Source organism: Typopeltis vanoorti, chromosome 14 (genome assembly GCF_054136105.1).
Source record: "Typopeltis vanoorti isolate ZY-2024b chromosome 14, IOZ_Tvanoo_1.0, whole genome shotgun sequence".
NCBI classification, from domain to species: Eukaryota; Metazoa; Arthropoda; class Arachnida; order Uropygi; family Thelyphonidae; genus Typopeltis; species Typopeltis vanoorti.
The window spans coordinates 31248405-31261516 of NC_143562.1; the positions used below are offsets into that span (position 1 = coordinate 31248405).

The 13112-nt window shown below is 37.2% G+C and overlaps 1 protein-coding gene across 1 annotated transcript in view; it reads left to right on the top strand.

Moving 5' to 3' along the window:
- Nucleotides 1-13112, top strand: part of LOC150099338 (hypoxia-inducible factor 1-alpha inhibitor-like) — a 136663-nt gene that overhangs the window by 105699 nt on the left and 17852 nt on the right. Inside the window, exon 6 of the mRNA XM_090403369.1 lies at nucleotides 12813-12920. Within this exon, the coding sequence (XP_090259495.1) occupies nucleotides 12813-12920 (108 nt within the window). The remainder of the gene's footprint in view (nucleotides 1-12812; nucleotides 12921-13112) is intronic.

Consider the following 13112-nt stretch of genomic DNA (forward strand, 5'->3'; position numbering starts at 1 on the left):
TTCAGGTTGTGAGAGTGATATCGTTGTTGAAAGTCAGAATGTAGAAAATAGTGATATGAGAAGTATGAATTTGCGAGGTAGTACCAGATAGCTGTGAGAGCGGTGTTGAAAGTGAGAATGAAGGTAAAAATACAGAACGAATGAATGGATTAACGGATAATAAAAATGATGAGACAGATGCAATGAGTGAGATCTCATGGTTGCGCGGAGTGATACATTGGGAGAAATGGCAGCTGGAGCGTTGCCAACAATGTTTACCAAGCGTACCAACTAATAAACTGCAAAAGTATGATAAGAAAAATAAGAGTATAATCGTGAGTGTAAACAAAATGAAAGAGCGAGTGTGTTGTACTGAGATTCTTTAGTAAGAAGTGTGATAGATGAGTTTGACTAAATCGTACCAACCTTGTGCGAACATTAAGGATATAAGCGAGTCTATTAGAGCGCAAAACAGAGGGTGAAAGAATTGATAGTAGTAGCAGGAACAAATGATTTGAAAGGAGACAAAATGGCTATGAGAGAGGATTTGAAGGAATTACTTGAGGTAGCAAAAGAGAAGAGTGAGGGAGTTAGGATGGCGAGTCTGTTGCCGCAGTATGACAGTGAAGAGTATAGAAAGGGGACCATAATTGCTAATGACTTTATGCCCGGATTATGCAGGAGGAGTGGAGTGGGTTCAATGGGCAAAAGAATTTATATAAGATGGATGGCTTGCATTTGAATGGATTTGGTGTACGGAGACTTGAAAAGGTGTTGTTGAATGAAGTGGATGTGCAGAATCAGGGAAATTAGAGTTATTAGGGGGGGGGGGGGTTAGATATGCAGACTTTAGGGGGACAGTTGAGTGTATGAATGTGTGTAATATGCCTGAGTGAGTAGGAAGGACAACAGATCAGAATGGGATAGTTAGTATAAGGCATCAAAATAGGGATGGGACAAATGGACTTCTACAATTCATGTATACTAATGCCAGAAGTATTAGGAACAAGAAGGAAGAATTTTTGGCCTTGGTTGGCACTTCCAGGCCACAGGTTATTGGCATTAGTGAAACATGGCTGACAGAAGATGATATAGCTAGTTGGATTGAATGTGAGGGGTATAGTGTGTTCAGGAGTGATTGAGAATAAAATGGGGGGAGGAGTGTTATTGATGATAGCTGATGAGCTGCAGAATAGAGAAAAGAGTGCATTTGAGGCTATTTGGTGTGAGATTGAAGCTAGCAGAACAAAATATACAATTGGGTGCTGCTATAGACCAGGTGATGAAATAGATGTGGAGATAGTATGCATAAGCAAATAGAAGAAATGAATGGAAGGAGGGTAATTATTATGGGAGATTTCAACTATGGTAACATTGATTGGAAGGAGGAGAGCACACATTGGAGGAAGGAATTGGATTTTATGTGGTTATTAAGAGAACTATCTGCGACAGTATATAATGGAAAATACTAGGGGTCAGAGAGTGCTTGACCTAGTAATTGCATCTGAGAATTTGGCTGTAACGAATATGACCACGTTGCCACCAATTGGTGAGAGTGATCATAGGGTCTTGACTTGGGAGGTGGCTAAAGGTGTGGAATTTACAATTAAGACAGGGTACATGTAGAATTACCAGGCTGGTAAGTATGACAAGCTTAGGAGTTTGATTCGTTCGGTGCCATAGGCATGTAAAACTGCAAGGGCTGGAAGTTGATAGTGCGTGGGAGGCGGTTAAGAAGTGTTTGCAGGAGGCAATGGCTGACTGTATACCTAAAGTCCGAATAATAAATCAAGTAGGGTTAAATGAATGAATAACACCATTAAGCTTGAGCTGCAAAAAAAGAAACAACTCTGGAGGAAATTTAAGGAGAAAGGTGACCGGCAGGCACATGAATGGTATAAAGAACATGGCAGAAGGGTAACAAGTGTGGTAAGAAAAGCAAAAGTGGATTATGAAAGAACATTAGCCATGCAGGCTAAGGAGAATCCCAAACAGTTTTTTTTATATGTTGCAAGTAAAAGAAAAAATATATATGGCAGAATGGTTTTAAAGAATGCCGATGGTAGGGAGGTAACCGAATCAGTTGATATAGTGGAATTACTGAGCGAGCACTTTGCAAGAGTATATCATCCATGTGGTGAAATTGCAGGAGTGAAAGAACCAACACAGCTTATATGGGAATGAAGTGGAGGTGAATAGTCTATTACAAAACCTCAATGTCAATACATCTGTGGGATTGGATGGTATACTAGCTCGTGTCATATGTGAAGCAGCTAAAGAATTGTCAGTGCCCTTGACCATTTTGTTTAATTTGAGTCTCAGGTCTGGATTAGTCCCAAGGGGGGTGGAAAAAGGGGAAAATAGTTCCACTGCATAAAGGAGGTTCCAAGACTGCTGTTGTAAATTACCGACCGATCAGCATATCAGGAATCGTTGTCAAGGTCTTGGAGAAAATAGTCAAGATGAAAATACAGGATTGGATAGATGAAAATGGGATACTGTATGGGGGACAGCATGGTTTTGTGAAGGGTAGATCATGCCTCAGTAACTTGCTCACATTTTATAACACAGTGAGCTGAACTGGATAAGGGTAATGGGTTTACAGTGATTCTACTGGACCTTGCTAAGGCCTTTGACAGGATACCACATGGAATTCTAATCAGTAAACTGCAGCATATGGGGATGAATATAGGGTTGGTGAGATGGATAGGATGGTGGTTGATGGAGAGATATCAGAAAGTGGTTTACTCAGGAGTAGAGTCCAAAAGACGACCTGTGACTAGTGGTGTGTCGCAGGGTTCAGTTCTTGGACCACTACTGTTCAATTTGTTCGTTAACGATATAGGAAAGGATCTGAGAGGAGCTGTTCATTTGTTTGCTGATGATGCAAAGTTGGGTAGAGCAATAGTGAGTGCACAGGATGTCAAAATTTTGTAGGATGATTTGGATAGTTTGTAGGACTGGGCTAAAGAGAATGGATGTCAGTTTAATGTGGCAAAGTGTAAGGTTATGCATTTTGGGGTGAAAAGATTAGCAGCAGTATATCACATTGGTGGAACTGTACTCCAAGAGATTGACAAGGCCAGGGATTTGGGAGTGTTGGTGGATAGGGAGTTGAAGTTCGGGGGCACATTGCAAAAGTGGCTAAATCAGCTCATCAAATCACTTGGTTGCTGAAAAATACTTTAACAAGCAGAGACAAACAGGTTATTGTTCCTCTGTATCAAGCCTTGATAAGACCCCATCTAGACTACTGTGCCCAGATATGAGCGCCAGGGTTTCTTCTTGATGGGGAGGAGGTGGAGAGGATCCAGAGAGAAGTGACCAAGATGATAGCAGGTCTGTGGAATGAACCTTATGAGAACAGATTGAAGATTTGTGGGTTGCAGAAATTGGTTGATAGGTGGAAAAGTGGTGATATGATTGAGACATTCAGATTACTGAAGAGCTTCTATAGAATAATTCAGAAGATATTTTTGAGAATAGGATTGGTGGTGGGAGGACTAGGGTCCATACAGGGAAGCTGGGCAAGAGTGTGGTTAGCAAGGATGTTAGAGCTAGGTTTTTTACTTGGAGAGTGGTGAATGAGTGGAATAAGTTGCCAGAGTCTGTTGTGGATGCCATAAAATGAGTTCAAGGCAAGGTATGATAGATACTGTGTGAATGTCGAATAGTTGTTCTTGACATGATGTTAGGGCCTCCCTCGATGGGTCTATGGACTCCTTGGAGTTGCTTGTAATAATAATATGTACTTAAGCTGTGATTAAATGAAATGGACTTTAGACATTTTTGTTTTGCTTAATTTTGCAATTAAAATGATAATTCTATTGAAACCAAAATTAAAGCAACTTGATAAATTTTAAGATTCCAGATTTTATTTAATGCCATTGGACCAGAGAAGAATGATCATAATTTTAAATTATCATTAAGAAAAACTGGACCAGTTATAGGGTGTGTGCATGGGGAGTGAGGGGTGGGGAATCATCAACTAGTCTTGAAACTGACTGAAAAATTAGTACACAAGTATATATTGGATTTCTGCTCAGGACATGGACTGGTTATTACTAACACCATGTTCCAACATAAAAATGTGCACAAATTCACATGGAGAGAAGAGGCTAGGAATAAGAAAAGTCTCATTGACTATGTTATTGTTGATAGTGATGTTTTCTCCCTGGTGCAGGACACCAGAGTGTACAGAGGATTTGAAATTGGAAGTGATCACTATTTAGTCTTGAGCAGGATAAAATTGAATTTCATCTTGAAAAGAATAACATATAAGAAAGTTTTAAAGCGAATAAAAGTTGAACAGCTCTCAGATGTGAACTGTAGACTAAAATACACAAAGATTATTGAAGGAAAAATGAAACAGTTTGAGAACAGGAATCAAACCTTGGAGATTCAGTGGCAAACTCTGAAGAAAACATTAATTGATTCTGCCAGAGAGGCAAGTGGTGAGGTTGTCTGCAAGGATAAAAAAAATCAGAACTCCCTGGTGGACACAGGAAGTTAAAGAAGCAGTGAAGGAAAAGAAGAAAGCATATCAAAAGTTATTGTCAAATAAGTCAGCTTGTGCTCTTAGAGAATATAGAGACAAATGCAAGAATGCTAAACACTGTGTAAAACTAGCTAAACAAAAGTCATGGGAGGACTTTGGCAAGAATATAGAAAATAAATATCAAGAAGGTGGCAAAATATTCTGGAGGTTGTCGAAGAAACTTAGGAATGGAGGAAAGATTGCTGTAAATGGAGTTAGAGATGATAAAGGTGAAATGAAAACGGGAGAAAAAGATATCTTTGAAGTGTGGAGTAATTACTTTGAAAAACTGCTAAATGAAACAAGCAGTGGTGACAACACAGTGGTAAAAAACACTGATCAGGCATGCAGTCAGGAATATATATCCATACTTGAAGTAGAAAAAGCCATCAAAGGCTTGAAATGTGGAAAGGCAGCAGGAGTAGATGATATTCAACCAGAAATGCTGAAGTATGGTGGTATAAGAGTCTTACAGTGGCTGTACTGAATAGTTCAGAAAGCCTGTACAGAGGGACAAATTCCCGATGATTGGAGTAGAGCTCTCACAGTACCCATATATAAAAAGGGAAATAAAACTGAATGTGAGAATTACAGAGATATTTTCCTACTGAGTGTTCCTGGCAAGATATATGCAAGTATACTTGAGAAACGGTTGAGAAGAATTGTGGAAGAAAAGCTTGGTGAAGAACAAGCTGGATTCAGGCCAAACAGAGGCTGTCAGGATCAGATCTTCACTTTACGACAAATAGTCGAGAAAGCATGGGAATATAACAAAGATCTGTATTTAAGTTTTGTCGATTTGGAAAAGGCATATGAAAAGGTGCCAAGAGAGAAGCTATTCAATACGCTGCAGTTATATGGTGTCAATGGGGCATTATATCAAGCAATACTTAGTCTTTATTTGAATTGTAAATCAGCAGTTAGAATTGAAGGAAGTACAGGAAGATGGTTTAATGTTAAATCTGGTGTGAGACATGGATGTACATTATCCCCTCTGTTATTCATTGTCTATATGGATCACATTATGAAGGAAAGTGGTATTAAACATTATCAAAATAGGAGATGTTAATGTCAGCTATTTGCTTTATGCGGATGATGTTATACTTCTAAATAAATCTGCTACAAGTCCGCAATATTCTCTGACAAAATTGAATAGCTGTTGTAATAGATATGATATGAAGGTTAGCAATAAAAAGACAAAGACAATGAAAATAGGCAGAATCATTGAAAATGTCAACTGTGTTGTGAATTGAGAACCCGTGGAACAAGCAAAACATTTCAGCTACTTAGGCACGATTTTTTAGTGAAGATGGTAAATTAAATATAGAAATAGACAACAGAATTAGCAAAGCTGGTATGGTGGGAAGTCAAATGAATAAATTCATATGGAATAAGAGATAAATTAGTCGGAACACTAAATTAGCTGTATACATGACAGTGTTCAAACCAATTTTAACTTATGGATCTGAGAGCTGGGTCAGAAGTAAAACACTTGACCATAGACTAGAGACCGCAGATATGAGAGTCCTGAGAAAGATTATAGGCATGAACAGATGGCATCAATGGCAATATCATATTAAAAACGAGGATATTAGGAAAGAACTTGACATTGTCAGCATCCAGGAATGCTTTAGCAGAGCTAATCTCAGGTAGTATGGTCACTTAAACAGAATGGGCGAAGAAAGATTAGCAAAACAAGTGTTCTCTGCCAGATTGGCAGCAAAACGACCAGGAAGACCAAGATATAGGTGAATTGATACTTCACAAAGTGCCTTAGATGATAGAAATATAAGATCTGATAATGTTGGAGTCTTGACAAGTAACAGACTGATTTGGAGGAAAATTGTAGATAGGAAGTTAGTAGTGATGTAGTTTTTTTTTTTCATGTAGTACTATCATATCCTGTACACCCCTTGAGGGTACATGGCAGGAATTTGATGATGATGTATATACTGGATTGCTAATTACTAATCTAATGAGTGTATGTTAAGAATAATTTTTAAGCAAAAGAGGCAGGGATTTTTATAGCTGTTTGAATGCTTTATTGATGAAGACTTCATTGAAGCCATTTGAAACAGGTGAAAATTTTACAATTAAATATTGAGATTGTCCACTAGTTTCCATCTTGTGTTATTAGTAGTAGTATGCATACTCACATTATTTCAATTTTAAAACAAAATATATCAGGGGCGAATGCTGGTCTTGAAATTCACGCTTGCTCTCGTTATCATTCAGGGAGTGAGAGGTGTGATTGAAGTCTGATTAGCGGAATAATGAATTACTGACCATTTAAAACTATATATTTAGAAATTTATGTACATTTAATCATACAAATAGAATATCATTTGTAAAATAAATGTTGTATCTTTTTCAATTTAGCTACTTGAATACAAATTCTACTCTACGGTTCTTCTTTATGAAACTGGTCAATAACATCGTCATTAAAAGTTGGTTGTAACTTAATTTTCTCAAGCAACACGCACACTTGTAAAGGCTGGCTGAAGCTCACTGGCTAGAGCTACTTTGACTGCATATGACCTGTGTTTAAGACAACGTGAAGGGAGCGGAAATGGCTATGTGCATGCATGAAATCACAATGCTGCAGCGATGACCGGGAAGCTCCTATAACCGAGCAAGCCAAGGTAGCTTTGACTAGATGAGGAAGCATCAGCCTTTGATACACAATGCAAAGCTCAATTATTGCCGCGCAAGCTTAAGACGTCTTCTGTCTACAAAAATAAAAGCCTAAATGGAATGCTTATAAATGCATGCATTTATTAACAAATAAATATTACATTACTTCTTTCTCAATTAATGAGCTTGCAAGCAAGCATGGAGAAATTCGCCCCTGAAATATATATTAATTGTAATATGGTTTGAAATGGTTTTCTAGTTCAATTTTCAGTTATCATTATTTGTGTATTATTCAAAAAGCTTTATTGAATGTTGATACTTTCATAAAAATCCAACAGTTTTTTGGGTCAAAAGTTATAGTATGGTTTATGGAATGTTTAACTGTTTTTGGCTAATTTTAACATTATGAATGATATGATTGGAACTGAAACGAGACTACAAATTTTAATAGAGATCCTAAATGCCAAATATTATCGAATTCCACCAAGTGTTTTATTTATTTATTTTTATGTTGCTCCCATTCACTTAACTTATTTTACATTAGTACTGTGAGTAGGCTGAGAATATTTTTTTATTTATATTAATTTTTATATTTTTTGTATTTTCATTTTTTATATAATCTTAGAAGCCTTGCTCTAGGGACCAAATGCAAAGCATTTTCGAGCCACTTCATTCTATTCACCAATCGCTCTCCATACAAAGAGCCTGCCTCTCACTCCCCCTGCTCACACCCTTCTTATACAGCTTCCTGGGATAACCTCTAGTTTTACCCTTGCCTCCCTCTACTCCACGAAAAATCTCCACATTAATCTGGTACAACATCTCATTAACGTTTGTCTCAATCGCATCCCCTTTTCTTCTGTTCACAAGCTCTGTAAATTGTATTTCCATATCTTCTGTAGTTAACTCTTCACTCATTTTGTCCCTTGTTTTTAATTTTTACTTGTGGAAGAGGAAAAGAAACTAGCAATTCTTTTCATATTTTACTTTACAGTTCGAGATTCTTTTTATTACTTCTTGGAACTGTGAAATTTGGATAAACCTAGTAAAATGATTTATTAAACACATTCACAAAGAGAACCGTAGTAAGCTTGGTCACACAAGCATGGTTCTTTGTAGACTCCTGGGTGTGATAAAGGAGGGATGCTGTCCTTGGGTGAATAGATAAGAGTTGCTAATTTGACATATGGTCTGAATACAGTGCATAGTTGATGTTTATTGAGAATTCTAAATATATTTTCCGATGTGCCTTTAATGCATGGGATGTTGACTGTTTTGTTGTAGTTCTCCATGTTGGATAGTGGAGGGATTTCTTAGGAGTATTTAGTATTTTGTTTATCTTATGGGATTATAGCCATTGGCCAAGAAAGTGTGGCATAAGCAAGCCAATTCAGCAGCAAGAGCATTGTATTGGAACAGATTTCTTTTGCTCAGTGGGTTAGTGTTTTTAAGATACCATACTGTTGAGAAGGGTGATGGTGTGATTGTTTGTGTAAATATCTCCCTGTATGTGTGGGTTTTCTAAAAACTGAGAATGATAAGGAACCATCTCTAGAAGACGTGTGATTAGCATATCTAGGAAGGGCAGACAGTTATTAGCTTCCGATTCCATTGTAAAGTGGATTTTTGGATGTTGGCTATTTAAATGCGTTGAGAATGTATCCAATATGCCTGGGCCATGTGGCCAAATAGCAAGCATATCGTCAACTTTCTAAAAGTTCATTTTAAAAAGTATTTTCTAAAAGTGTTTTAGAACGCCTTTAGAAAGTTCAGACTTAATGGTGAGCTTTGATATCACCTCACTATTCAGAAATGTACCACTAATTGTGAAACCCTTAACCTGCTAAAGTCGCACTTTCTCCTGATATATTTGAACTATTTAGATTCACGATATATGCAGGATATTTCACATGGAAAGGGAAAATATACAAACAATTAGATGGGACAACTATGGGCTCTCCCCCCCCCCCCCCCCCAGCCAACTTCTACATAGAACACCTGGAAAAGTTAGCTATCAATACAGCCACTCTCTCAAACCAACTCTTTGGCTGTGCTATGTTGACAATGTGCTTGCTATTTGGCCACATGGCCCAAGCACATTGGATACATTCTTAGCACATTTAAATAGCCAACATCCAAAAATCCACTTTACAATGGAACTAGAAGCTAATAACTGTCTGTCCTTCCTGGATACACTAATCACACATCTTCCAGATGATTCCTTATCATTCTCGGTTGTTAAAAAACCCACAAACAATCACACCATCACCCTTCTCAACAGTATGGTAGCTTAAAAATGCTAACCCACAGAGCAAAAGAAATCTGTTCCGATGACAATGCTCTTGCTGCTGAACTGGCTCGCTTATGCCACACCTTCTTGGCCAATGGCTATAATCCCCCATAAGATAAACAAAATACTAAATACTCCTAAGAAACCCCTCCCACCATCCACCACGGAGAACTACAACAAAACAGTCCCAAACCATCCCATACATTAAAGGCACGTTGGAAAAGATATCTAGAATTCTCAATAAACATCAGCTACGCACTGTATTCAGACCGTGTGTCAAATTAGCATTTCTCATCCGTTCACCCAAGGACAGCGTCCCTCCTTTATCACATCCAGGAGTCTACGAAGTACCCTGCTCTTGTAATCAAGCTTACTACAGTCAAACAAGAACTGTGAACATATTCATCAGTGAACATAAAAGATACATCCAGCACTATTGCTATGGCAAGTTGGGCCTAGTAGACCATGCTTTGGATACCCCTGCACACAGAATCAACTGGAAGGAAACAAAAGTACTGCTGTTATGTCATCGCTTTTCCTTAAATAATTTACTTTCTTTATGAATTTACCTCTCTACAATAACTACAAGACTTACAAAATTTCCCTGATTCTAATATCTGTATCACTTCTTACGTTCATTCTATAAGGAAAGCAAATTCTATATCTCTAGCCGATTCCTAATTTTACTCACGTGCTTACCCTGACTGTTAAAGGTTGTTCCTTGCTAAAAGAAACGAATCCTCTAATTTCTTTCTGGTGCCGTCTCCTCTTCATATATTGACAAATTTGTATTTTTAAAGCTGCGCCAGCCGATATCTTAGAATAGAGGGGACTCTTATTCAGGGAGACTTTTCCAGGCTTTTGGTGCACATAGGTGAATAAATTTAGTGCTTAAACTCATAAATTAAATGCTTTACTGTGGCTAAGTAAATTCTGGTTTGCAGTCGTAATCTCTATAACAGCATGTTATACCTTTCTTTCAATTCTCCCCCATTATGGTTCAGATTAATGAGTGGTAGTTTTGATTCATATCACAGGCAAAACTCAGGTATAGAAGAAAAAACATATTTATTGGAATCTAAAGACATATACACTTAGACCAATCTCACTTTCAATTAGTTCAATGACATGCTAAATCAAACTGTATCAAACTGATTAATACTCTAATGTATGAACAATAAATCCTTCTTTTAAGTTAGAGATTAAACACACATAATATACACTTCTAATCAATATTCTATCTACTATGTTAGTCTTGCACATTAAACTAATCATGATCATCAATAATCATTCCTGACAATTTGTCTTATGGACATTAGCCACTGCTAAATAATCACTTAAAGTTCTTAAATACTGTCCGTACTCGATAATTACACTACAATGATCTTTCCCCTTTACTGACTGGGTAAAGTCAACAAAATCTGTACTTTACCATTTCTTCGGGCAGGATCTCCAGTTTGTTTGAATTACTTCTCGATACTTCCATAAGCCTGCGTCCACATGGTGGGTCACTGTGGTCATCAGATTAAGCTATGCTCTGCACCTGGTATTGTTTCCACGTCTATTCTCAATCTGTTTCAGGCCATCCTTGTTTCTACTGCCGGTTCATAGGATACATCCGCGATATTGTTCCGTCGGAACTTTCAGCGAAGGAGTGAAGACAGCATATGCCGACATCTTGCGCTTTAGTACCGGCAGAAATTCAGACATTGAAGGGAAAGGCGCACTGTCCGATATCGTACTATCACCAAGAAACACCATCAGGAACTTCCAGTCCACGGGAGAAGTTGAATCATCATCCAGCAAAATAGGCAAAAAAAAAAAAGCCCTGAGAAAGGGGTGCAAACCCTTTTTATTCTCCCTTCACTCCCCCCCTCCCTTTTTTTTTTTTTTAGCACCCTGTTACTAGCTGCAATAGTGCCCTCTTACTTTCTGCGATCTTTTCCCGTCCGCAGGATTTCAGCACATCGCGTGATCTCTAGCAGCGTCTTCTGGGAAACGAATGTGCTTCGCTTTCCAAGATTGCCAATGCCTCAGGCCTGCTTGTGACCTTTGGACTATTGTTTACATCTAATTTACCCATTCACAGTATACATGATGCATTCATATAATATTAATTTATACACAAAGTTCTTTACATGGTATTACAATTCTAGAAAAGGAAGTAATTCTATTTCTATTTACAGTTAGCATTTTATTTCTTCTGCTAGAGTACAAGTTTTTTCTCTAAGCTGATTTTTCTGACTTGTTAAATCCTGAATGAATTGTATCCTTTTAAAAGTTCTTCATTCAGGATGTAACACTGCACAGAAACTTTTACAAGTCAGAGAGATTGTTCTTAGAATCAACAGAAGCCTTGAAACATACTTCAAATCTCAACAAATATGGCTGTATAAATTTGCCTAAGATTTAGGAGACAGTCATCTTAAGACTTAACTAGTACCTGCTTTCTCTCTCTGTTTTTTTTTTTTTTTTTTCCTTTAGATAGAGGGTGCCTAATTCGGACTTTAGTCTTTGTTTTGTTGTAGTCTCGCGTACTGTGACAAACTCTGTTTTTATACTCTGAAGATGCTGGTTATAACACCAGTGAAATATCAGCAATAAGTCAATAAATAATTATTTACTTATCATTCTGTGTTCTGATATACCGTCAAAATTAAACAACATGTACGACGAACGCATAAACCTTTCTACACGTTTTTGTCCTCTTACAGTTATTCTGTTTGGTTTATCAGTCTTGAGGAATGAAAAACTCAATTTTCCAGAAGTAAACCTGCCACCTCCATATGAGATTGGCTAACGCGTCTTTGGTTGAAAAGCCATTTTAAAGATGCTTCTCATCCTAGATAGGATTCAAATCCAGGCTTTTTCAACCAAAGGATATAGTCATCACTGACTGAGCTATGTAGGCTGTATCTTACATAAACACAGCAGATGATTATTTTTGACACAAGCTTCGATGGGGATAAGAAAGTTCTTTCTTCAGTTACTCTTGCTTCATCTTGACACCTATAATTATCTAAAGTGGGGTCTGGATTATTTTGATGATGAAAATTTGGATTATATTATAGAAAATATTAAAATTCTAACTTATAATTTCATTTTCATCCCTTTGCATTACTAGTATTGCTCTGGTTATGACATCTGCTTTTGCATTGGTATGAAAATAATGACTTGGAAGTAATCCTTGCTTCATTTTAACTAATATTTCAGGCTTATTTCATTTGATTTTCTCTCCCTTTGTGTTGGTGACTGGATAGATGTTATGGACTCAGAAGATGTGATATTGATGTCATAATTAATGAATGAATATGCTTGAGGAAACAAAGTTTTCTGACACACGTATGACACTTGTTCTCTTTTACATTGCAGTCGGGCCCTACAGGAAAAATAAAATATCCTCTTCAGGGACATCAAAAAATGGCTATTATGAGAAACATTGAAAAAATGCTTGTGGAAGCTCTAAGGGATGTCAATGAGGTAGGTTCAAAATTGGTATAAATAACTCAGTATTTAAAATATTATTTTATAGAATGTTATGGGATGCTGTTGACTGCAATTTGAACACAAAAGCTAAAATCAAATCTAATACTGACCCCATCCTAATATGATTTTTGTTTAAAAAAATATTAATTTCATCTTTTTTTTTTTTTTTTGTATCCTATCCATAAA